The sequence below is a fragment of the Chanos chanos genome, chromosome 10 (genome assembly GCF_902362185.1).
Source record: "Chanos chanos chromosome 10, fChaCha1.1, whole genome shotgun sequence".
Taxonomy (NCBI): Eukaryota; Metazoa; Chordata; class Actinopteri; order Gonorynchiformes; family Chanidae; genus Chanos; species Chanos chanos.
This window is the reverse complement of record NC_044504.1, coordinates 15,096,603-15,120,518: the sequence shown is the minus strand read 5'-3', so window position 1 is coordinate 15,120,518 and position 23,916 is coordinate 15,096,603. Positions and strand designations below refer to the sequence as shown.

Genomic DNA, 23,916 nt, shown 5'->3' with positions numbered 1-23,916 from the left:
TTTAAGTCATATTTGAAGGCATACCACTAACACGCAGCGTGCATACAAATAAACCACTGCTGTTCGCCAGAGGACGACATAGCGTATATTTTGTGATTCATCATGGTTTATAGCCTACTTCTCACCTGTGTGAACTCATTATTGCCTGCATCTGTGCTCTTCATTATATAATTCTGTCCTGAGCTTGAGTGTCTCTTGTGTATGCTCTAGAGCAGGGGTGGGTAAATCCGGTCCTGGGGGGCCAGTGACCTGTCAGGTTTTTGTTTTCACTTCTTAGTTACCTGTTGATTTTCAGCTTGCAAACAGGTGTGCACTCTCTTCAGCCAATCACAGATTGTATTTAGTTAGCTGACAAGAAAAACAGCAGGACCATCGCCCTCCACGACCGGATTTGCCCACCCCTACTCTAGAGCTAAACTCTGTCGTAAAGTATTGTTTTTGGGTTCTGAGTGTCAAGCCCCTGCATTTGGGTCCACCTTGCCAACATGGTTCCAAGACGTTTTCAGTGGTCTACCAGCAGAAAGCAGAGCTTAAATGAAAGCGAGATTGCAGTCAAGAAGGTGTGCGTGCGGTTCTGCTGTAACTGACTCTTAATTCATTATTATTACGATTAGTGTTCGTGCGTGTTATTAAGTAAGAGATAATACGAGGTGCCCCGATTAAAGAAGATGATGGACGAAGTGGAGGCAAAGACCTCCATGATGCGAAGCAAGTTTCCTCCGCTGGGTTTCCTTCCTTAGGCCTATGTCGGAACCCCTATCTCTCTAATACCGTGAAACTTGTCTAATACTTGTAAGATTTTTTTTAAATAAGATTTTTATATTTTTGCTCATTCAGAGAGCAGACAAATGCAAATGCTGTCATAACTTTCTAGTCCTCCAAGCATTGTGCTCCTCGCTCAGACTGATGTCCCATCAACAGTATTTGCAAACATCTTATATAACAGTTTATCTAATGTAGTCTCCAATCACTAAAATATTTCTTAAGAGAATTCCATGCCTCGATACGGAGGGATAAGACTTAATTTCTTGACAGTACTTAAGATAGTCGCAGCGTTTTTGTGAGTGCGAAACACTGCTAGCACATTATAGTAGGGTATCCTCCTCACTGGGTTACTTCATTCAGAAACGAACAAGTTCCTTGCCAAAACATAGCTAAACATCAAATAAGGCCAATTCGGATGGTGTATGTAGGCCTGCTCCCGAGTTTTGCGTCCCCGAAGTAAATTAAGACTGATATGGAAAATCCTCATTCATTATTGTTAATCTCGTTTAGGTGATGAAATTTCGTTAATGTCGTTTAGCGTAGCCTAGTATAAACTCAAAGCAAACCGTAGTTACCGTCGTTTTCTATTGCGCCATAGTTACAAGCCTTGTAATATATTTAAAGCATTGATTTAGAAGATGTGTAAACTCTTGGTTAGATCTCTATTATACGAGTTTAACGGAGACCTGGCAGCCAATCAGAAAGGAGTGTTTTCCAAGTTCATGGTGTGATTAGGTGCTTGGATAGGGCAGGCAGTGTAGTTGGTAAAGTAAACAGAGTCATGTGCCACTGGCATAGTTTGCCCGCATTTGATGGGTGGGCGGGTTTTTATTTCAAGCCCTTCATAAGCCCAAAAATTTCCGCGCTGAAACACGACTAAGTTCAGTCTATGTGGAAATCGTGTTTAATCAAAACTTAGATGAGGTATGCGTGTCTCACTTAATTAACCTATTTTGGATTGCTTTGAATCTTTAAATACAGTAAAGGTTCCAAAGAATAAATTTACCTTGAAAAAGCACTTGACAGTTAAGCATACTGTCACTTTAAGGACACGAGTTGTTTAGGCAGCGGGAGTAGACATGGCGGAATGGAAGAGGTCCGCGTCGGCTGTGTTCTCTGCCGGAGACATGACCTCGCTCGGCAGGGCTCTGTCATCCACAAGGCTGAACCAACTTGATCAGTCCGATGTCTTTCAATCGCAAACGTCTCTGCATCGGAGCAATGTGGGGCAGCAAGTCCGGAGAAGAAGGATATCAAGCAGCACGAGTGTCGAGTCTCTGGAAGTATACCCGTGTGCTGAGAGGAGGGTCCTTGTTATAAACACTGGCGGAACGATCGGAATGATGTATCATAATAACGGTAAACATTCAACCAGTCTCCGCAGCCGCCAGTCGAACTGATCACCAGAGTGAGACACCTGTTTAATCGGGGCAAAAGCATTTGAGAAGGGCTTGCCTCTGTAAAAAGCTTTGCAAAACACGTAATCCCTCAGGCTAAGGATGATGCCACGTATTAAGTTGAAGGTGAAACCGAGTGATGTTTGTCTCGATTCAAAAGGGGGGAAACGAAACACAACTCACTTAAATTCACTGAACGTTCAAAAGAGAACCCACAGACACTCTGGAATAGGATTTACGGGTATAAACATGACCTATCTGCAAGATGCCATGTTTGAGTAGGCTAACCTCTCCCCTTACTGTTTGAACAACACTGCTGATCAACTTTTTTCATTTGTGAAAACTCTGAACTCAGCTTTCTGTGCCCAGTTTTCTTGTGTTTGCTGGCCTTTGTAATTCTGTAGTGGTTCCAGATTTAGGATGTGAAGTAACATTGCCTTCTGGAGGAGTATGGAGCCTCTTTCAGGATCCAGTTACCCCCAGCTGCTCTGTTCAGGAGTATGGCACATTGAAGTCATGAGTCCAGCAGTGTGGTGTCTATTTCTGAACCAAAACATGGACTAAATTAAAGTCAAGTGATTGTATTTCTCTGCGTGATGCAAGTCTCTTCTCTATGTGAGAAATGAACTGGACCAAGAACAATGAAAACTATATCTATATCTATTTGTGTATCTATATCTAGGCTATGTCTGTCTCTCTATATATTTGTATATTCATTAATGCATTCAGATGTTTTGTTTTACATATTCTGATGATCTGATTGAAATTAGATTGTTGCGATTGTGTTTTTTATTGTGCTGTGAAGATATTGCCCACTTCAAGTCTTCAGTCCACCACTAGGGCTCAGTACAGCACAAAGAATGGTTACAGAACTGACAAACTCCTCGTGATTCTCTCGTTCACTTACAAAACATCAGCAACCTGGCCAGAAAGACCAATGTACATTTATACTCAGTTATCAGATATTCTCAGTAAAACATAACAGAAAAGCCAGATAGCTGGAAATGGCAAAAGAAATCTTAGGAGGCATTGATAATACCAAAATCTAACCAGAAGGGCATGACACATTCAGTCTGTTTCATTTATATGTTTTCTCGTGTCTAACCGCTGGGGTCTGTCTGCTTTTCATCTTTACCACAGTGCTGGCGCCAGAGCCCAACGCTCTGGTCAAAGCCCTGCGCAAACTTCCCATTCTCCATGACGAGCAGTATGCCCAGCAGACCAGACTCTACGACTACTATGAGTCCTCAGAGAACACGCTGGTGTTACCGTGAGTCTTGAGTCCACACACACACACACACGTTCACCGAAAACAACTTGAAAGAACATTGACGTCACTAGCTTAACAGTCTCAACAAACAGAATATTGACACTGATGTATTCATTAACTTTCATCAAACATTGGCATAGAAAAATTTGCTAACCTGCTCATTCATTGATTCATTCATTCATTCATTAAACTCGTATAAGTTCAGCCTATCTACTGAACTTATGCACATCTGTTGTTATGCAATGAAAATATTCTTAAGTATTCTTAATGTTTCAGTTGCAATTTTCCCACCTAACCATCACTGTTTGAAAACGACATGGTCACATGTTTAAAGATGGGGAAAGTTAATTGTTTATGTTTCAGTAGATCTGTGATTCACCTCACTTTATGGCTTAAGAAGTATGCACACTCAGATGTATAGAGTTTGGGTTTGACACTAATACCATTTTAATGCACTGTTTGGTTTAAAAATCTCTTATAGCTGATCTTCCACTTGGTACTGGACTGGTGTTGGCTGTAAAGTTTGTATTTCAGTCATTAGTTTGAGTGTCTAATAAAATTTCTGATAAATTTTTATCTCACCGATAACAAAATATTTTTATAACTTCAAGAATATTTACATTTTACTGCCAGCACCACACTGAAAGCAGAATGTCTGTTGAAGGAGATTTAAGTGTGGTACGGTACCAAAGGGTCCTGTCATCTGGCCCAGGGCCGGGTGATAATTATAACAGCCCGTGCTAACGTTTAAAATGTGCTAAAAGTCCCCTAGTCATATTACACCATTGCGAAAGCATTCCTTTTTAAAATAGTCAGGTGCAAAAACTGTAATATAAAAATAGATTTTGTAAGTTCACAGTGGTATTAAAGTGAAGCATACCTTAGAGAGGGACACACACTAATATACACCTGTCAGACTAAATTTGTGGATGTGTTGTTTTGACAGGATGCCGACTGAACATGCTGATGAGCTCGCTAAAGGGTCCTGTAGTAATCTCAGCATAGTGTGTGCCCTTGTGGGTTGACTCTTTGTGCCTGTATGTGACGTATGCGCATGCGTTTGTTCGTGTTTGCTTGACCTGCTCTGCAGTCAATATATTTTTATGTGTTTTACCAGAACATTTGTGTTTTACAATGTTACATCACACCAAGTTGATCGGTCAAATGTCTAAGTGGAGTCAAAAACATGTTATGTAAGGTCTCAGAGAAAATTTGACTGGTGTACTAATCTGTTATCCACCATTTACGACTAACTGGTTAAAATGTGAACAAGTGGCATTTGGTAATTAAAACAGCAAAATGCGGTTTCTTAAAGAAACACCAGTCTTAAGTTAGGCAAACATACTATATTAACTCAAGCTGGAAAAACATTGGTTAATTATCTAATAAAACAGAAGTCCATCAAATGTTCATGTCAGTCAAATGTTTAATGTTTCATTTTCATCATTTTATGCGTTTAGTTTTAGGTTTAGAAATAGAAAATGTATCATTGTGCTGCAAAAATGTGTATAAAAAAAACATGCCTCCAGTCAGCTGTTATCACGAGAGAACACACTTCTGCTGTTTACTGCTCATGAATCTCTCTCCATTTCAGCAGAATCAGAATAAGATAATCCTTTTGTTTTAAATATCACTGTGGCTCCTGTGGAAATCATTCAGAATGCTTTAGTAGCCATTCAGCAGCATGAGGGCCTCCAGCCTTTGCCTTCATACTTGTGTCCAACAGAGCGCTGGAGCCTGATCAGTTAGAGGCATGTCTTAAACGTGCCTGTGTGTGTATGACACAGGATTCAGAGGGTCAGGTTTAAAGGGCGCCTACTATCAGATCCCAAATGGGCGGCAGATAGTAGGTTTAAGGTCTCCAGGCTTAGGGTCTTCTCTCTGGGCAAGTAAAGATAGTGACGGGCCCCCTGCTTGCTAATCTTCATACGTACAGATATGTAGCAATCAGGTCTCCACACACACTTAAATGTAAAGCATTTACACACACACACACACACACACATTGATGCATGCACAGAAAACTACAAAATGGAAGGAATATGAGCGTGGTGTTGACTGTTGTGAGAGCAGACGTGCCTGTATGAAGACACGTTTACTTGTTCACCGAAGACACACACACACACACACATATTCATCTTATCAATTACAATAAAATAAATGATACTTTTGGAGTCCTTAGAACACAGCCCAAAATTACTCTCAGTTTTCGATAACTATATCAGTGCTTTTGGTGTTCTGTGTGTTCCGGGGCCATGTGTGTGTGTCTGTTTTGTTTTTTTTTCCAGTGAGTCCTTAACAATATCTCATTGTAATGGATTTACTAAGTAGAGACAGATGACTTGCCTGTCGAAAACACTGTCACCAAATCAACCCCCTCTGACTGACAGCCTGTGTTATTTTGTATCTGTACGTGTTTTTGTTTTTGGACATTTGCATTATGACACTGTACAAATTGTGCGTCTTTTTTGCACATGAATGTTCACAAATAACATACATAATTCACATACTCTGAATTTTATGGAAGGTACAACAAGGTAATTTAATACTGAGTTTGGCATGGTTTGGATTTAAATTGTCAAACAAAGATCATGGAGCTGGCATGTATTGATGTGCATGCGGGACACAGAAGTATCCCATCGACCCCCAACCAGTCTACACAGGAAATGCTAATATCTCTCTCTCTCTCTCTCTCTCTCTCTCTCTCTCTCTCTGTGTCTATGTCTCGGTAGGAGCATTCCCTACACATTTAGATAACTGAATAATTGGTGATTTGAATACACTGTCTTTTTCCCGTGGCAACTCTCTTTTAAGATTATCAACAACATATGTTGAGGGTTGTCTTGTGAACTGAGGCTAATTAGCGCACAAGCCTTAGGCCCCTGACTCAATGTGTGAGGATAGGAGGGTGTGTGTGTGTCTGTGTGTTTGCATGTAGCCTCCTCCCTGCTGTTCTATTGAACTATCAGACAGGGCGTGAGCTGTGCCCCACTCCGTGTCTGTGTTAGGCCGGATTTCAGCAGAAGGCTTTTCTTTCAGGGGCGGGGGGGGGGGGGGGGGGGGGGCACTGTTCTTTACAGATTTTTAAACAGAGAGTCTCCTCATCACGCCATAAGTACTCACCCTCCCTAATTAGTTTGGGAGTCAGAACATGGGACATTCGAATTTAACAGCACTTAGAGGCTTTATTAATATGTATGGAGGGTTTTGGATAAGCTGGCCCATTTTAATTGGGACATGGGGGCATGCTAAGGTGGGAATACATGCAAAGCGAAGATGCAGCAAATCCCAATAAACACTATTTTCAATAGTCACTGTGCCAGTGACTTAGCCCCCCCCCCCCTACTCCCCCACCCCTTTAAAAGGCAGAGAAAAGGGACTTGACTAACTCTGATGCCTTCTTTTTCAGCCAAGTGTCTGTTAATCCCATGTCCCCCTCAGTATAAACATATACTCTTTCTTTGCCTGCACGTTGTCTTCTCCTTTTTTTCCTTTGAAACTTTTTGGACACCCCACTGTTTGGGCAGAAGGCCTCTCAAATCCTGTTTGTCTCGCTTCTGAGCCAGCGCCTATGCTCACACATATATGATGTTTATAGCCTTCCCTCCCATTTTGAAGAAAAACAAAATGGGAACACTGCAACTCTCGGCGTGTTTTGAAATAACTGGGGAAACTGAACAAAGAAAAGAGTTTTTTGAAAGTGTCACGGCCCTCTGGGCTTTGCCCCTTTTCCCCCAGGCCATGGTTTTGTTTATCTTTTTGTGTGTTCCCTGGTAGGCATGCTGGCGGTGTGGCAGGAGGCGATCGGCCCAATTGGGTACACCGGCGGGCAGTTGTACCTGAGATTAAAAGCTCTGCCACTCCACCTCTCCCCGCCCCTCCTCTCCTTTCTTTTTTGTTTGTCTGCTTTAGGTTGCCGGGGTGGACGATGTTATTTTGGAGGTGGCCGGTCGGACCAACATTGTGTTTTTGTTCATTGAACTTTTTTTGGAACCCCTGATGGCTCGCATCCGTTTTCTTTTGCATTGATTAAATAAATTATATTTGTTCAAGCCTGATTCGCATTCTCTCCCCCCTTAGTTATTGTTGCACTCACCTTGTGGGCGTTACAAAAGATGTTTGTGTTCAATGTTTTAATCTGTTTATAACTGTGGTTATTTGTTGGTTGCAAAGAGCCTGAGCTGACCGAGTTTATTTTGGTGCTTGTGTTTTATTAATGTGCTTGCTCTGTCTAGTAAATGATGTTCTCAAACTGTGTCTGTATTCCCCCCCCCCCCTTTCCCATTGTCATCACAATATTTCCTCACCACAGACTATCTAAGCACAGGAAGAGGATAGTGTATACTGTTTTAGAATACTCTCCTTTGCTGGACTCTTGCAATATGACCACAGATGACTGGGCCACAATTGGAAAAGATATTGAGGTATAATTTTTTCATATTAAGTTTCTTTTTTTTTTCTTTTTAGTCCCCTCACTATAGATGCCTACATTTTGTAAATCAGGAAGTATATTCCAGAAAGGAAACCAGAAATGGACACTTTTTTAAAAATATATAAATAGGGAGAACGGTGAAGCAGATGTCAATCAGATGAGTAAAGGATTATGTAATGAAACTTAATGAGTGGAAAAATGTGCCCACCTTTCTTTGGATGACAATTTAAAAATATTTTGCATCTGACATTTCAAAGGTCCATCATAAATCATGTAGATGTGGGAATTGAGAAGCTGAAAGGCCATATTGTTTATGTCTGACTGCAGAGACACTACGAGAAGTATGATGGCTTTGTCATTCTGCACGGCACTGACACCATGGCGTACACAGCCTCTGCTCTGTCCTTTATGTGTGAGCACCTGGGGAAACCGGTTATTCTCACCGGCTCTCAGGTAAAATCAGGCTCAAACACAAAAAGAATGTCTCAGCTCTGTGTGACTATCTGGATTTAAACAATGTTTGATGAATACCCAGTGAGGGGGGGGGGGGGGGGTTTAGTCCTTACAGTTAATTTACATTAACAAGTGTTATATACCAAACTGTGAATGTAGTGTTTGTATCAAATTTGAATTTCACGCCACTGCGTATAACAAACAGAAGGCGTAACATTGATTGCCTCCTTTTGTCTGGCAGGTGCCCATATATGAGATGAGGAATGATGGACGAGACAACCTCCTGGGGGCGCTGTTGATTGCTGGGCAGTTTGTGATTCCTGAGGTGAGTGATACACTGAGAGGCCTCTCTGTCAGCTCACTCTGGGTTGTTTTCCAGAATGGATTACCAGAGAGTCATGACACATGCACAAATGGTGATTCAGATGAAAATAACGAAAGGTGAAAAAATATTTATCTGAAGAGCTTACAATTCTCTGAGGCTTTATGTTATAGGGAAATAAAGATTCTGGAAGGGCTTGCCAGTTACTTCAAAATTCCCTGTTTGTATCACTGTGAATGTATATATTTAATGTGGAAAAGCAAGTTTCTCTTCGCTGCTTCTGCTGTTTTAATCCGAGTCTCCCTTGTGTGTACTTGTTTTTGGGGGAGTTGACTTAAAATGAACATGTATCTTTTCCCATGTCAACGCTGAGGTAGTATGTACCTTGGCTTAAATGTGGTGTTTGTTTTTTAAAATATTTACCATGATTTATAGAGATTTTCTAGATGGTCTGATTGCAGACGATTGGGTATTGTGTTTTGACATCAGCAAGAAGAAAAATTTGTTTCCATACTTGTGCCTGAGTAGCGAGAACATGTTAACCTTTTACAGCTAATACTTTGATCCCCTTCTTAAAGCACTAACATAATATTTACTTACTTTAGCACCCATAGATTTTCTTTATGTTTTACTGGGTGAAATCACACAGATCAAATCTTAAGAGTGACATCAGGTGCCTCTAGAAGTTTCTTTGTCATTGTACATCCTCCGGTCTTGGCTGAAGTTGAAGGAAATTGAACTCTGTACAGACACAACCATTCTTACAGCACTGGTTCAACAAGCCTGTTGGGTTAGCCTGCGGATGGAGCATAATCCAGTGTAGTCAGTCACTGCACTGAAACTCAAAAGATACCAAAAGTACTGTTGAGCAGAAGTCAGTTGTGATTTGTAGCCATAGGTTTAGGTTCATGATGTCGATGTCGGAGCTAAAATATAAAATACAGTGTTGTGTATATACAATGTAAATAGTAATACAGTGTTTTTAAAAAATGTGTTGGTTTGATACGATACAGTATGAGACTATAGCCATATGCTTCTCTGTACAAAATGCATTTCGCTCGTAGTGAGACAAATAATTTTATGTATAGATTGTTCACTATTATACATGACAACAAGTCTAATGTAATGATTGCTCTCTTTATCTCTGTTCATCTTTCTTTAAAATCTGTCTGTCCCCTCCCCACAGGTGTGCCTCTATTTTCACCATAAACTGTACAGAGGCAACCGTGTCACCAAAGTGGATGCCGGGAGTTTTAACGCCTTCAACTCCCCCAATCTCCCTCCACTGGCCAATGCTGAAGTGGACATCAAAAGTAATGCTCTGTCTCTGTACCCGCTCATGTAATGTTACCAGAGTCTGGCTTATCCATGTAATGTTGTCAGAGTCTGACTTATCCATGTAATGTTACCAGAGTCTGGCTTATCCATGTAATGTTGTCAGAGTCTGACTTATCCATGTAATGTTACCGGAGTCTGACTTACTGCCCTCTGAATCTACTTGCCTCCACTTAAAAAAATTATGGATTTGAAATCATGAGGAACACACATTGTAGAACAACGCCAAAACATTAAATAAATACCGTATCTTTCTATGTTTGTCACGTAGAAATGTAGCATTTGATTTTTTTTTTTGGTCTTTTTTTGGTCCTATCTTTTGGGTATAGTAAACTGGGACACTGTTTGGAGGGCCAACACCACAGCTAAATTTACAGTGAACACTGAAATGAACCGTAACGTGGGGCTTCTGCGTCTTTTCCCTGGGATCACTGCAGACACGGTGAGAGGTTTTTTTTTTCTCCCTTTGTATCGTTGTGTTTGTAACTGCCACACATTTTTGTCAGGTTCCTGGTTTACTTGTTTCGTAATTGCTAATCTGCGGGTTGAGTTGAACAGTGAAAACAGATGTGTTGAACTGATTTTGCTTCTGTCTACTAGCATAGATGTTCAGTGTCACACATATAAAGACAAATGTGCGTGAGTGGTTGTTTGCGTGTTGATTGGACTAATTTCTGTTTATCAAAGGACTTCTCAGACACATCCATTGACTCAGTTCTTAATGGATCTTAATGGAGAAGTGTGTATGTCTTTCTATTGCCTGTGTTTAAGTGTAACTGTCTTTCTAAAGTGTGCTCTGTGTGCGGTGAGACAGACTTATGGACCATGTCTAATTCTGTGTAAAAGAGAGAGGAGTTGGCACATACACTCACTCTCACTTTCATCATGTAGAGGACAATGGAAGAAGGAGTGTGTATTCACTACTGCAGTCTGGCAGTATGCTACCCCACACCTCGATGGCTTTTTATCTGTTTTATGACCCCATTTTATGATGTCTCTGACTGATTATTTTTTTATTTGTGTGTGTGTGTGTGTGTGTGTGTGTGTGTGTTTTAATTCAGTCCCTTCTTTTGCTCTTTCAACATGTTCAGATTTATCTGAAGTGGAATCGGATGTGGTTAAATGAAAATGAATATTAAACTAGGTTAAGCTACAAAGGACCAGGGCAATATAAACCTCGGGTGGCTGAGATATCAGAAATGACACCAGCTGTTGAAATGTTTAAGCTGCCATAAACTATAAGGGCCTTTTGATAAAATATGAAATCCACCATAAAGAATGTGTCGGAGTTCCCGGTGTCACTCTTATTCACACGTCATTTTATACTCCTTAACAATATCATAGATACATCACTAACCATGATTTGTATATAGGTTATAACAGTGTTTTTCAGTCATGCTCCTAGAAGACCACAGCTTCGTACATTTTAGATGTTTCCCTGCTCTAAAGCGCTTGCGTCAGCTAATCGAGAGCTTGACGATACACTGATGAGTTGAATCAAGTGCGATAGATCAGGGAGAAACCTTAGTTGTGCAATCCTTTGACCCCCAGGAACAGGATTGGGAAACATTAGGTTTAAGCATTAGCATCGTGAGAGCAGATAATTGAATATTTGGAGATTATGATGCTTGAGACATCTCATAATCCATCATAGGTGTATGGTTTAAGTGGCTTCATAATATTTTGAAATCAACATTCATTCTGGGGTTTTAGCTGAATGTCTTCAATGCCCTTGGTTTTAAGTGTGCAAGCAGTTCAAGCAATCTCCAGATGTGCTGTAGTGTAACAGAGGTTGGCAGGATTTTAATTTAATCTGCAATGCCGTTAATTCCTCTCTCAGTGGGACTATTGAGCCGAACAGTCTCTTTTCTTGCGCTGCGATGTGGCATCATTATTGCCTATCACAGTCCAGAGGGACCTTTCACAATAAAGAGTCAAATTAAAACACTGCTGCAGCCATATGCACCGGTGTCCTGGTGGCACATTAGACATGCATTACATTATGGATCCTTACATTTCCTGCTCAGGGTGGAAATATAGGTTAGATAGACTGAAAGAACCATGTGATTGTTTCAGGCATGGCCTGTACATGGATATAGACTTGAATCAAAAATTTGGCCAATTTACTAGGTGATTTGGGCACTACTGATCTTTATTTTAGTCATTTTACCCGCCTTAACTGGCTACTAGACACAGTAGCAGTTATTGTTCACTCTGTTAATCCTTTAATCAGACATAATATACATTTCTAAACTGCATACACTCAGATACTGGTTACACAAAGTGTGCCGTCTCCATCTGTTGTGGTTCTTAGATGTTCTAAAGACACTTTCATCTAAAAGTGATTTGCTTAGAGTCCTTTAAGATTTGCTCAAATACACTTTTTAGTTTGGAATTTGGCTCATTGTGAAAAACTAAATGATTCTGTTTTCAAGGATGCTGAAGGTCACATCTGTATGAATTACGAGGGCAGTGTTGTTATTCATTGTATGAAGCGCCCAAGCGAATTTCATGTTTGTCCGTGACTTTTCTCTTCTTTTTTTTTTTTATCTTAAGGTTCGGGCGTTCTTACAGCCACCCATGGAAGGTATTGTCCTGGAGACGTACGGCAGTGGTAATGCCCCTGACAACCGTGCCGACCTTCTGGAAGAATTCTACAAAGCCACAGAGAGAGGAGTGATTATTGTCAACTGCACCCAGTGTCTTAGGGGCTCGGTGACTGCATGTTATGCTACTGGGAAGGTAGTGTGTGTCTTCAACTGAGACTTGTGTGAGCTTCTTTGTGTCTGTGCTTGGGTATGTTGAACTTGTTGTGTCCTGCCCCAGGCTCTGAGTGATGCTGGATTGGTTGCTGGTCATGATATGACTCCAGAGGCAGCTTTGTCTAAACTCTCCTACGTGTTGTCCAAAAAAGATCTTTCTACACAAGAGAAGAAAAAGGTATGACTGATACATCGACATGCAGTAGTTTAGGCTGGTGATGTGGTGAACTGTTTGTAGATGATGACTGACCAAACGTTTGTCTTGTTAATCAGATGCTGAGTCGTAACTTGCGTGGTGAGATGGTCGCTGACTTTGAAGGGGCCAAACTCTCTCTTAGCGACAGTCGCTTTATCCAGGTCATTGCCAAAACTCTCAGCATCAGCTGTAAAGAGGTGAGAGCATTTTGGAAAAAGAATTAATTTGACACACTGCAAATGTCATTTACAAAATTTGACCAAGTGCTCCTTTGGTAACTCAGTGAACACGCCCTTATTCATTTGGCCCTTTATTTATGCTGTAGTTCAGGCAGAGAATGATTTACGTAGAAGGTGCTGTTTTGAGCACGGTGAACGTACTACCTTTACCGACGTGACATGTAATTAAGAGGCACCAAAAACTGTGAGTGAAAAGAAACTGTAATTCTGTGTTTGTTCCCAGGAACTTGAAGCCATTAGAGATGCTCTAACTCCAACCTTAGCTTGCGCCGCTGCTAAAATTGGAGACATAGAGGCTCTTGAGGCTATCAGGGACATGGTAAGCTTTGTTTATGCTCATTTGGCCATGGCATGCAACTTTTATGGGGCTGTACATGTAAGGGATCACATAAAACATGGATATTTCCGGTTAGGAGAACATAATCACAGGCCACAATCAAATCATGATCTTAGTCGGTCAGAGCTCAGTGACTGTGTGATCAGACAAGCTGGCAGAGCTCAATGCAGTGGCAGAATATGGAACAAAGTAACAAAGCAGCTGAATGTACAGGCAGGGATAAACGTGATGGCAAACGGACATCAGGTAACCATACCTGGGGCAGGGATTACTTGACAAAATGGAGACACCTGAGAGTTGGTTTGTTAAATGGTGAGATGTTCTCTTTGCGACATCTTTATCATACATCTGTACCCTGACAGGTTCTCTTTGTGTCGCCTTATTTTAGACTCACACATCTTTCCTTTTACCATCATCATACCTTTATTTCCTTCATACATTCTCAAGACCAGTTTTCAGACAAGTTCTAAGACTGGTTCTAGCTTAACTAAACAGTTAGACTTCCATCCAACCAACTAATTCATCACAGTCGCCTATACTTCTGTTTCCATCAATCCGTGTAAGTCATATTCTCATATAAAAATGAGTACAAATTAAATGGGTTGTGTAAATTTATGCTAGCATATTAGATGTTTTTGGGACTAATTACATGTATCAGTAGCAGTCAATATCTGAAACTGTTTTGACACCATTAATCTGAAGAATATATGGACAAAGCGTATGGACAGTGTTGTGGAGAACCTCACATACCTTCGAAACACATACATTTAGTCAAACATTCGGTCACCTTTTGGGGAGAGTGACACGACCTCTCGCATCAAAGGATATAGAATCAAGGAAGAGGTCAAGACACTTGAGTGTCCTTGTAAGTCTTTAATCTGTGATAATTCACTTTAAGAACAGCTAGTGGCAAAATGACCTGAATATTTATCAGTCATTTGGTGTAAAAAACAGTTTAAAGGGGTTTTTGCCACATCGTGGTTTCATGCTACTAACTAAAAGCTGAAGTCAGTATATTTCCTACACTTGTGTAAAACTGCCCAGGACCAAGTTGGGTGGTTTGACACAACGTATATTATCTTACATAGAAAAAAATCACTCATCATAGAAATTATTCATATAGCTGTCATTCTGGGATATGAGGCAGCTGTCTGACTAATTTAGTCTCATTGATTTATTCTCTTTACATCTAAAATGATTTTAGAGGGTTTTTTTTTTCTTAATTTAGTCTCTGGTATAATTCATCCTAATCACGTTGAAGTGTATAAAAATGTAAAATTTCAAAATGATGGCGGTTCTGTTTTGCTTTTCTTGAATACTGTATTATTATTTCTCATGAATTATCGTCATAAGGATTTATCACATTGTCCCAAGACACAAAGCCAGTTTACGTGACACTTTTGCTATCTGAAATCAACGTTAAGCAATGAATTACGGTTTCACATAACAACAGCAACGTCTGGCAAGTCAGGACATGTTTGTTTCTTAATGCTTATGACCCTGTTGTGCTGTGCTGACAGTGGAGACCAATGTTTAAAAGAAAAACTGTGTTATCACTGTTTCTTTAAGGGAGGAAACTTGTGTATGGGGGATTATGATGGTCGTACACCTCTTCATATAGCTGCGTGTGAAGGACACCTCAAAGTAACGCAGTATCTGCTGGGCCAAGGAGCCACCGTCCACACCAAAGATCGCTATGGTGACACACCCCTTCGCAATGCCGTTCGTTTCAGGTAAGACCTGTGTGTGTGCGGATGCTTGTGTGTATTTGTGCGTGTGCGTGTGCGTGTGCGTGTGCGTGTGCGTGTGCGTGTGCGTGTGCATGTGCTTGTGCTTGTGCGTGTGCTTGTGCGTGTGTGTGTTTTCTCCGTTGTGAGAATGTGTGCTTTATTGTGTTCATTGGAGCTAATATTAATAATAATAATAATAATAATAATAATAATAATACAAATTTATTTAGAGTCCAGTTTGTACAATAGATATGTGTGTGTGTGTTGCCACCTCAGTGTAGATGTTTTCTCCTGTATGATGACGTGTCCTTTTTGTGTGTATGTTAGTATGTGTGCGTGTTAGTATGTGTGCTTTTGTATTCACCCGAACATTTTATACATACATTGCGATGGAAAATAGATGGTTTTAAGGCATGGCTTTGTGTGTGGGTGTGTGTTTGTGTGGGCATGCTGTTCTTCAGGTCTTCACTCATCTATCACATGTCTTTTCTGAATACCAGACCAACAGAAATATTAGTGAGATAAGATTAGTAAGATAAAATATTAGTAGAATAAAAAAATAAATATGCAGCGATGGATTACATGCAAGATATCTGTTTTTATAACCCAGCAAAAAAATGTCAAAGGCTAATTTTAACTCTTTGCAGCAAAAGCCTTTGCAGCAAAAATGCAAAATGTGACGTGTGAGAATTATTTCTGTATAAAGGACACACAGGTTTTTGTACCACTGTAGAGTTCATGGAGCTGAGCTCTTCTCAAAAGCTCCATAGTGCTCGTAATATCTTTATCATTCTAGGACACTAGTGTATACATTATATGCTATGAATCTGTAAAACATGGACTTAAAGAATATATGTGCCCTAGTTACTGTACGTTGGTCGTGTGTTTATGTACACACAGCCCAAATGACCATATCTGTTTAACACACCAGATGATGGAAAGAAAGAGGAAAATAGGACAAGACTTTACTTCTTTTCTTTTCTTCATTCCCAACAGACTCTCAGCAGCCTCTTTACTCCATGTATTTCTCTCTCTCTCTCTCTCTCTCTCTCTCTGTGGACAAATTACATACAAACAGAACAGTTTGAAATCTCACCCTCATTAAATGGGTTGGAGGGTAGGGGGTGTCTCACTAAATTAGAATTGTGTCCAGAAGGACTCTTTGTGTGTGTGTGTGTGTGTGTGTATATGGGACTGTGTGTGAGAGTATGTAATAGTCTTGGCAGTAACTGTCAGTTAATTAGGCTAATCATGAAATGGTTAAATCTGTGATGTTGCTTTAACTGTTAGATATGTGTTTATGGTTTGATAAACTAGTAGCACAATTTGTCCTTGTATGACAGTAAATTGTATAGCAGCACAATTTTTCCCTATGTGTCAGCCAATTGTCAACTGACAGAGACTGACACAACTGAGATTTTATATGAACCGCTTGGTTTCTGTTTGTGTGACAAGTTCTGACATGTCCCCTTCCTCAGGAGTCAGATCTTGCAAATGATCTTGGATCAGGTTCCAAATCAAGAGCCTGACCCTGATTCAGAATTGAAATTGAATCTACTCACTCACTCACTCATTATCTAAGCCTCTTATCCTGATTAGGGTCGCGGGGGGTGCTATCCCAGCGCTCATAGGGTGAAAGTCGGGGAAACAGGTCGCCAGTCTATCGCAGGGCAGACAAACACACTCACACACACATTCATACCTAGGGGTAATTCAGTGTCTCCAGTTCCCCTAACCTGCATGTCTTTGGACTGTGGGAGGACACCCAGGCAGACACGGGGAGAACATGCAAACTCCACACAGAAAGGATCCACAGAAAGGAATCGAACCCGAGACCTTCTTGCTGTGACACAACAGCGCTACCCACTGCACCACCGTGCCGCCCGAAATTCAATCTATTTTGAGCAAAAACGTGAACTCAGCTGTGAAGTTGAACTTGCACACCAATTCTTTCTTTCTTTCTTTCTTTCTTTCTTTCTTTCTTTCTTTCTTTCTTTCTTTCTTTCTTTCTTCCTCTGAGGTGCTCTGTGGGGTGGTGGTCAGTGAGATGAAATTCTCTTGATTAAAACCTAAATGATCTCTGAGACAGAAAACAGACAGAAAAATAAAGAAATGGAAGAAGGGAGAGAGAGAGAGAGAGAGAGAGGGAGAGAGGGAGGGGGAGAGAAATAAAATAAGTCAGAGAGGGAGTGAGACTGGGAAAGAGAGTGTGTGTCATTCAAACCAGCCTTTCCTGCTTCCCAGCCAAATAGGTGTCTGTCACTAGCAAAAGAAAACAAAAGAAACTAGAAGAGCAACAGCCATTTAATTAGTCACAGCCTGATACAGAAAAGGGACTTTTTGGGCTGGGTAGGGCTTACCTGCGATAATCGCTACCTGAAATAGACTGGGGACCAACTACACCTGATACGTCAGACAATTAAAACAAACACATGTACACACACCCTCACAACTGTGATCACCACTTACATGGTTTCATGTCAGTATCAGTCCAAACCACTCCAGGTGAAACATTAATGTGCAAACTGCTATATGATCATTATACTCTCTGATCATAACTGAACTGACTGTAATATTCATCATGAATAACACCTGTTGAAAGCCTGTTGAGTGAACTCTGAAGCAGTCGTACAAGCTCTGAAGTCTCGGGTTATGTCTAGCTGGGATTTAACAGTGAAAACAACGTTTAATTGTGTGAATATCACCGTGAATGTCAGGAGTTTTCCGATAGGCTGTTCTGACTTGTCCCTGCTTGTCCAGACTACTCTAGCCACTCCCGTGTATCATACACCACTGAGTGAGAAGGCATTAGTAATTTAACTCCTTAATTAATCGTCACTCATGGCAACTATTGGCAGGATAAACAATGACGTTTGAGAGGGCTGAATTAATAATTATAAAAGAAAGATTTCTCGTAGGGCAAATTTGTGGAAGAGATCCTTTCTCTTCAGTCCATCTCAAATCAGTCGTCATTGTCTACTGACGCATGTTTAATCAGGTGACAGGCATGTGTCAGGTTAACGGTGTGTATTGCATAATTGGCTGTCTAATATGTGGCTACGTAATAAACTTTTTACTGTCTATAAATCAGAATTTGTTCTCTCACAGTTTGGTCGTTGTGATCTATAGAGTGTACACATGAACAGTCGCTGTGTAGGAAAAGATCTGAGGTTTATGAGGGACTTCATATTAAGTATCCCACTCTCTGGCTGTTTGGAACATCAGTCATTCATTCTCCATCCTCTCTGTTTTCAGGCATAAAGAAGTTGTCAAGTTGTTGAGGAAAACAGGAGCCCATCTCTCCCCGGATGAAATTGAAGACACTGGACCAGAGCTGTGCAGGTGACACACACACACACACACACACACACACACACACACACACACTCATTCATACACACACACACACACACACATCCACATCCTAGCCCCCTCCTTGAGTCTAAACGCAGGTTTGACTAGTCAATCAAGGCTTACTTAAACTTTTAAGAATGCTCCCCAACTACATAGCATGGAAACAGCAAAAACATGCCTGGAATGCAACATTTTACATCAAGACATCAAGTATCGCTTTGACATGGTCACGTGACAATAGGAGTTGTGAGGTCTTTGTCCCCACTTAGCTCCCATTGTCTCATATTGAAGAGGAGAAATTAAAAAAAAAACTCTTCCCCTTTGAGCCATTGTCTGTATCATAACTGGTCAAATATTTCACTCAAGAACATAACATTGCTTAATGAAGTTATTTATCTGTTTAATGAAATGAAGTTTCCAGCCTCAAAGTGCCTAATTATGAGGGGGGCCCGTCACTGATCCGTGCAGCGTGTGTGTGCGATAGCTACCCTGAGAGTAAAACAGTCTAGATGATTATGGTTTCAGTGAGACCCTCGTGTCTGTGTGACTATGGAGTGGCCATATGCTGTGTCTCACTGGTGTTTATTTGCTTGTTGGTAGTTTGGCAGCGAGTGCAGACTTGGAAGCCCTGGAGATTTGGCAGCTAGCTGGAGCTGATCTTAGTATGCCCAGCTATGATGGACAGACACCGGCAGACGTGGTAAACGGCGTTTTAGAAACATGAAACATGCAGACAGCTACACACTGAAACCAACAAAAATACAAAGTATTAACAACAACAGCAACACATAGAAGTGTTGATCTCACCATGCAACACTTGGTTTTTTGAAAGAAGTTTGACATAGATGCACATTTCAGCTTGACACAAGAGTATTAAGTTGTTGTTCATCTGAACCCTTCACTAAAACACTACCAAAGAAATTCTGTGGATATAACAAATATCATTAACAGCAGTGTTACTCATGAAGGCCTATAGCTAATGCACATTTTAGATGTCTCAGTGCATTAACACATTTGATTTAGCAATTTATCAACTTATCAGCTAATTATTGAGCTCTTGAATAGCTGAGGCATGTGGTAGAGCAGGGGACTTTCTAAAATATGCACCTTTGTCAACTTCATACAGCTGAGCTCTTGTTAAATGCACTGTACTGCCCTTAATCTTCTAATGTGTCATGGTAGTGGGCTTCTTGGAGCAGGATTTGGAAAACACTAAACTATATAATGCACATGAACATTAACAAAACTTGCATGCCTTGACATAACTCTGTAATAAAGTTTGACAGTCATTTTAGTGCCAAGAAAATTGCTGTCCTGTTTTATGGAAGTTGTGTTCATGTGTCCCCTCACCCTTTCCACCTCTCTCTCAGGCCCTGGCTCTAGGACATGAGCAGGTGGTGCAGTTCCTACAGCAGGCCAGTCAGTACAAAACTCAGGTATGGAGGAAACTCACTCAAACACTTACATACATATGTACCACTCACCATCAGTTGGGGTTTTCCCAGCGGTCACCATCGGCAGTGATTTGGAGTGATGTTTGATTAATATCATTTAATCTGCTTTGTCTCACATTTCATACGTTCCTGCTTCAGACAGATCAGGGCACTCTTTACAGTTTTAGTTTCACACCTAAAGAACAGGAGGAGAATGCTGTGATTACTGTACGCTGATCACACATAAAGAACAGAAGGAGAATGCTGTGATTACTGTACGCTGATCACACATAAAGAACAGAATGAGAATGCTGTGATCACTGTATGCTGATCACACATAAAGAACAGAATGAGAATGCTGTGATTACTGTACGCTGATCACACATAAAGAACAGAATGAGAATGCTGTGATTACTGTACGCTGATCACACATAAAGAACAGAATGAGAATGCTGTGATTACTGTACGCTGATCACACATAAAGAACAGAATGAGAATGCTGTGATCACTGTACGCTGATCACACATAAAGAACAGAATGAGAATGCTGTGATCACTGTACGCTGATCAGACATAAAGAACAGAAGGAGAATGCTGTGATTACTGTACGCCGATCACACATAAAGAACAGAATGAGAATGCTGTGATCACTGTACGCTGATCAGACATAAAGAACAGAATGAGAATGCTGTGATTACTGTACGCTGATCACACATAAAGAACAGAAGGAGAATGCTGTGATTACTGTACGCTGATCACACATAAAGAACAGAATGAGAATGCTGTGATCACTGTATGCTGATCACACATAAAGAACAGAATGAGAATGCTGTGATTACTGTACGCTGATCAGACATAAAGAACAGAAGGAGAATGCTGTGATCACTGTACGCTGATCAGACATAAAGAACAGAATGAGAATGCTGTGATTACTGTACGCTGATCACACATAAAGAACAGAAGGAGAATGCTGTGATCACTGTACGCTGATCACACATAAAGAACAGAATGAGAATGCTGTGATTACTGTACACTGATCACACATAAAGAACAGAATGAGAATGCTGTGATCACTGTACGCTGATCACACATAAAGAGCAGAATGAGAATGCTGTGATCGCTGTACGCTGATCACACATATAGAACAGAAGGAGAATGCTGTGATCACTGTACGCTGATCACACATAAAGAACAGAATGAGAATGCTGTGATCACTGTACGCTGATCACACATAAAGAACAGAATGAGAATGCTGTGATCACTGTACGCTGATCACACATAAAGAACAGAATGAGAATGCTGTGATCACTGTACGCTGATCACACATAAAGAACAGAAGGAGAATGCTGTGATTACTGTACGCTGATCACACATAAAGAGCAGAATGAGAATGCTGTGATCGCTGTACGCTGATCACACATATAGAACAGAATGAGAATGCTGTGATCACTGTACGCTGATCAGACATAAAGAACAGAAGGAGAATGCTGTGATCACTGTACGCTGATCACACATAAAGAACAGAAGCAGAATGCTGTGATTACTGTACACTGATCACACATATAGAACAGAATGAGAATGCTGTGATCGCTGTACGCTGATCACACATATAGAACAGAAGGAGAATGCTGTGATTACTGTACGTTGATCACACATATAGAACAGAAGGAGAATGCTGTGATCACTGTACGCTGATCAAACTCAAGTCCATGTCAGGCTCTGACTGTGGAATGTGTGGTTTTCACAGAGTCTTCTAATGTAAAAGTACTTTTTTACGGATACAGCATTTGTGTAACTTGTTTTAAAAACATCTTTAAACTGGTTTCGTAAACAAACCAGAATCCAGAGTATGGTTAGGAACATGACAGGATGTTAAATGTTAAATGTTCCAACAGTTTTTGATGATTGATAGTGTAAAGCTTGTAGGAGTCACAGCTTTACTAAACCATTGTAAAAGATTTTTTTTTTTTTACCCTTCGACAGTAACTAAATGTATTCATAAGTAAGCGCGGATACCAGGATTTAACGAGATTATCTATGTACTCATAAACTTGTTTGAATGCAGTAACTTCCAATGATGTTTTTCAGTTTTGTTCTATGATTCAGTGATGTGCTATGTTTTGTTTTGGTTTTTTGCTTACTCACAGCCAGTGTTTGATGAAACTGAAGAGGTAAAATGTGTGATTTTTGTGCTTAGAGTAACTGGAATTAGAGTCTTTGTGTGTCATGGCTGAACTGAGTGAAGCCCGGCACTGTATTCAGCTCTACTTGACTGCATGACACTGATACTCATGTGTTTTGCTAGACATGTCAGTTTCTTATAATACAGAAAAATCTAAATATTGTGTCAGTTTTTGATGACAAACCAAAAATGGAACCATCTCAGTGTGACAAGACAGGACTGAAAACATGGCTTAGATTCCAAGGATCACATCAAGCTGCAAGTGTTTGAAGCATGACAAAGATTTGGAAAATTTAAATGTTGTGATTTTTAAGAAAAGCGTGAGTGTGTTTTAAGAGAGTGTGTTTGCAGTTGAGTTTTCACTTCTACTCAGTAAGTCTGACACACTTGTCTGAACATGCTGAATATTCGCACAGTCCAGGGTCATTCCTCAATGTTGGCCGGATCTATATGGATATTCCTGCATTTACCTTTCAGCTGGTCTCTAACGAAGGCCTAGAAAACCAGATGTGAATACTCTTAAGCCAGTTGAGTTCCCTTGCCTGAGTTAATGAATTTCTCATTGCAACAAAAGCCTGTGTGTATGCTGGCCCTCCAGGAATGACTGTGGATACCCTGTCTCTGTGTGTTTCAATTGGCAATTTAACAAATTTACTCTGTTATAACAACTTAATATGCTTAGATTTAGTTCATTGTATGCAAAGCACATTTAGAACTCTCTGTGTGCTTTTGGGATCATATATTGATATAGTGATTTAAATTCTTTTTAATGTAAACTTTTTTTAGAGAGAGAGAAACATGGGGACATGTTATTTAATAAAAACAAATAGTTGTTCTGTTGTTCTGACCTACAAACCAAGAACATGACCTTGGTATGCTTACTTTTGTTCTGTCTCTTCCTCTTTAGAATGGAGACTTCATTGAATTCACAGCTTGTCCAGACTCATGCTGAAGAGACCATCCTCTAAACCCCTGTGTCGTCCCCCCCCCCCCCCCCCCCCCCCCCCCCCCCCCCCCCCCCCCCCCCAATTCCTTTCTGTCTCTCTGTCTGCTTCTAGCCGTAACTGCAAAACTATGCTGAATTGTTGTCACTTTTGAATACAGATTCCTTTATAATCCATCTTAGTGTTACATACATACCCCACCCCTACTCCCGTTACAGTTAGTGAACTACTCTGTCCCTCTGAACTGCAGAACGCACACCCCTGAATGTATTAGTAAAGGAGGAGAGACACCATTATTGGTTGAGTGTGTTACTTGTGTGACACACTCATAGTTTCTGAATGTCAAAGTTTTATCAATGACGTGTAAAGCACTGTATATGAAAATATATATTCCTTTATCAAGCACAATATTTATTTTGCACTTAGAAGGCTCATCTGCTTATCTCATATGCATATTTCATGACATCTCCGTCCATCAACAATGTATGCCTATTTTTACGAGAGCTCTCGGTATAAAAAGGGTCTTTACAGTTTTTAGAGATGTTACATGGATGAATGTCTGCTGACAGTCCTACGCACACGATAGCAGTGACATACATTTGGTATGCTGTATGCCTCAGGTCTCTATGTGTGATCTGTTATAGATATTCTGACAAATCAGCTTTGTGTTAGGCCAGGGTGAGTTATGCAATGGAAACTTCTGGAACAATGCTTCAAAATGGCCTCTAGTTTTAAATTCATCGTTAGTTTTCACTGTAAGGTGAAC

At 40.5% G+C, this 23,916-nt stretch overlaps 1 protein-coding gene across 3 annotated transcripts; it reads left to right on the top strand.

Moving 5' to 3' along the window:
- The first annotated feature begins 1,633 nt into the window (after positions 1-1,633).
- On the top strand, positions 1,634-23,198 carry aspg (asparaginase homolog (S. cerevisiae)). 3 transcript variants are annotated; one of them, XM_030786045.1, is made up of 16 exons: positions 1,634-2,124; positions 3,303-3,432; positions 7,745-7,856; positions 8,192-8,317; positions 8,559-8,642; positions 9,826-9,952; positions 10,304-10,416; positions 12,531-12,716; positions 12,801-12,914; positions 13,010-13,129; positions 13,395-13,490; positions 15,078-15,241; positions 18,494-18,580; positions 19,193-19,292; positions 19,963-20,028; positions 23,114-23,198. In XM_030786045.1, the coding sequence occupies exons 1-16, from the start codon at positions 1,845-1,847 to the stop codon at positions 23,156-23,158; spliced, it is 1,950 nt and encodes a 649-aa protein (XP_030641905.1). In that variant the 5' UTR covers positions 1,634-1,844; the 3' UTR covers positions 23,159-23,198. The 3 variants fall into 3 exon arrangements, with proteins under 3 accessions (XP_030641905.1, XP_030641904.1, XP_030641906.1); XM_030786044.1 differs by lacking the exon at positions 23,114-23,198 and having other exon boundaries at positions 19,963-20,440; XM_030786046.1 differs by lacking the exons at positions 19,963-20,028; positions 23,114-23,198 and having other exon boundaries at positions 18,494-18,578; positions 19,190-19,221.
- Positions 23,199-23,916: the final 718 nt, after the last annotated feature.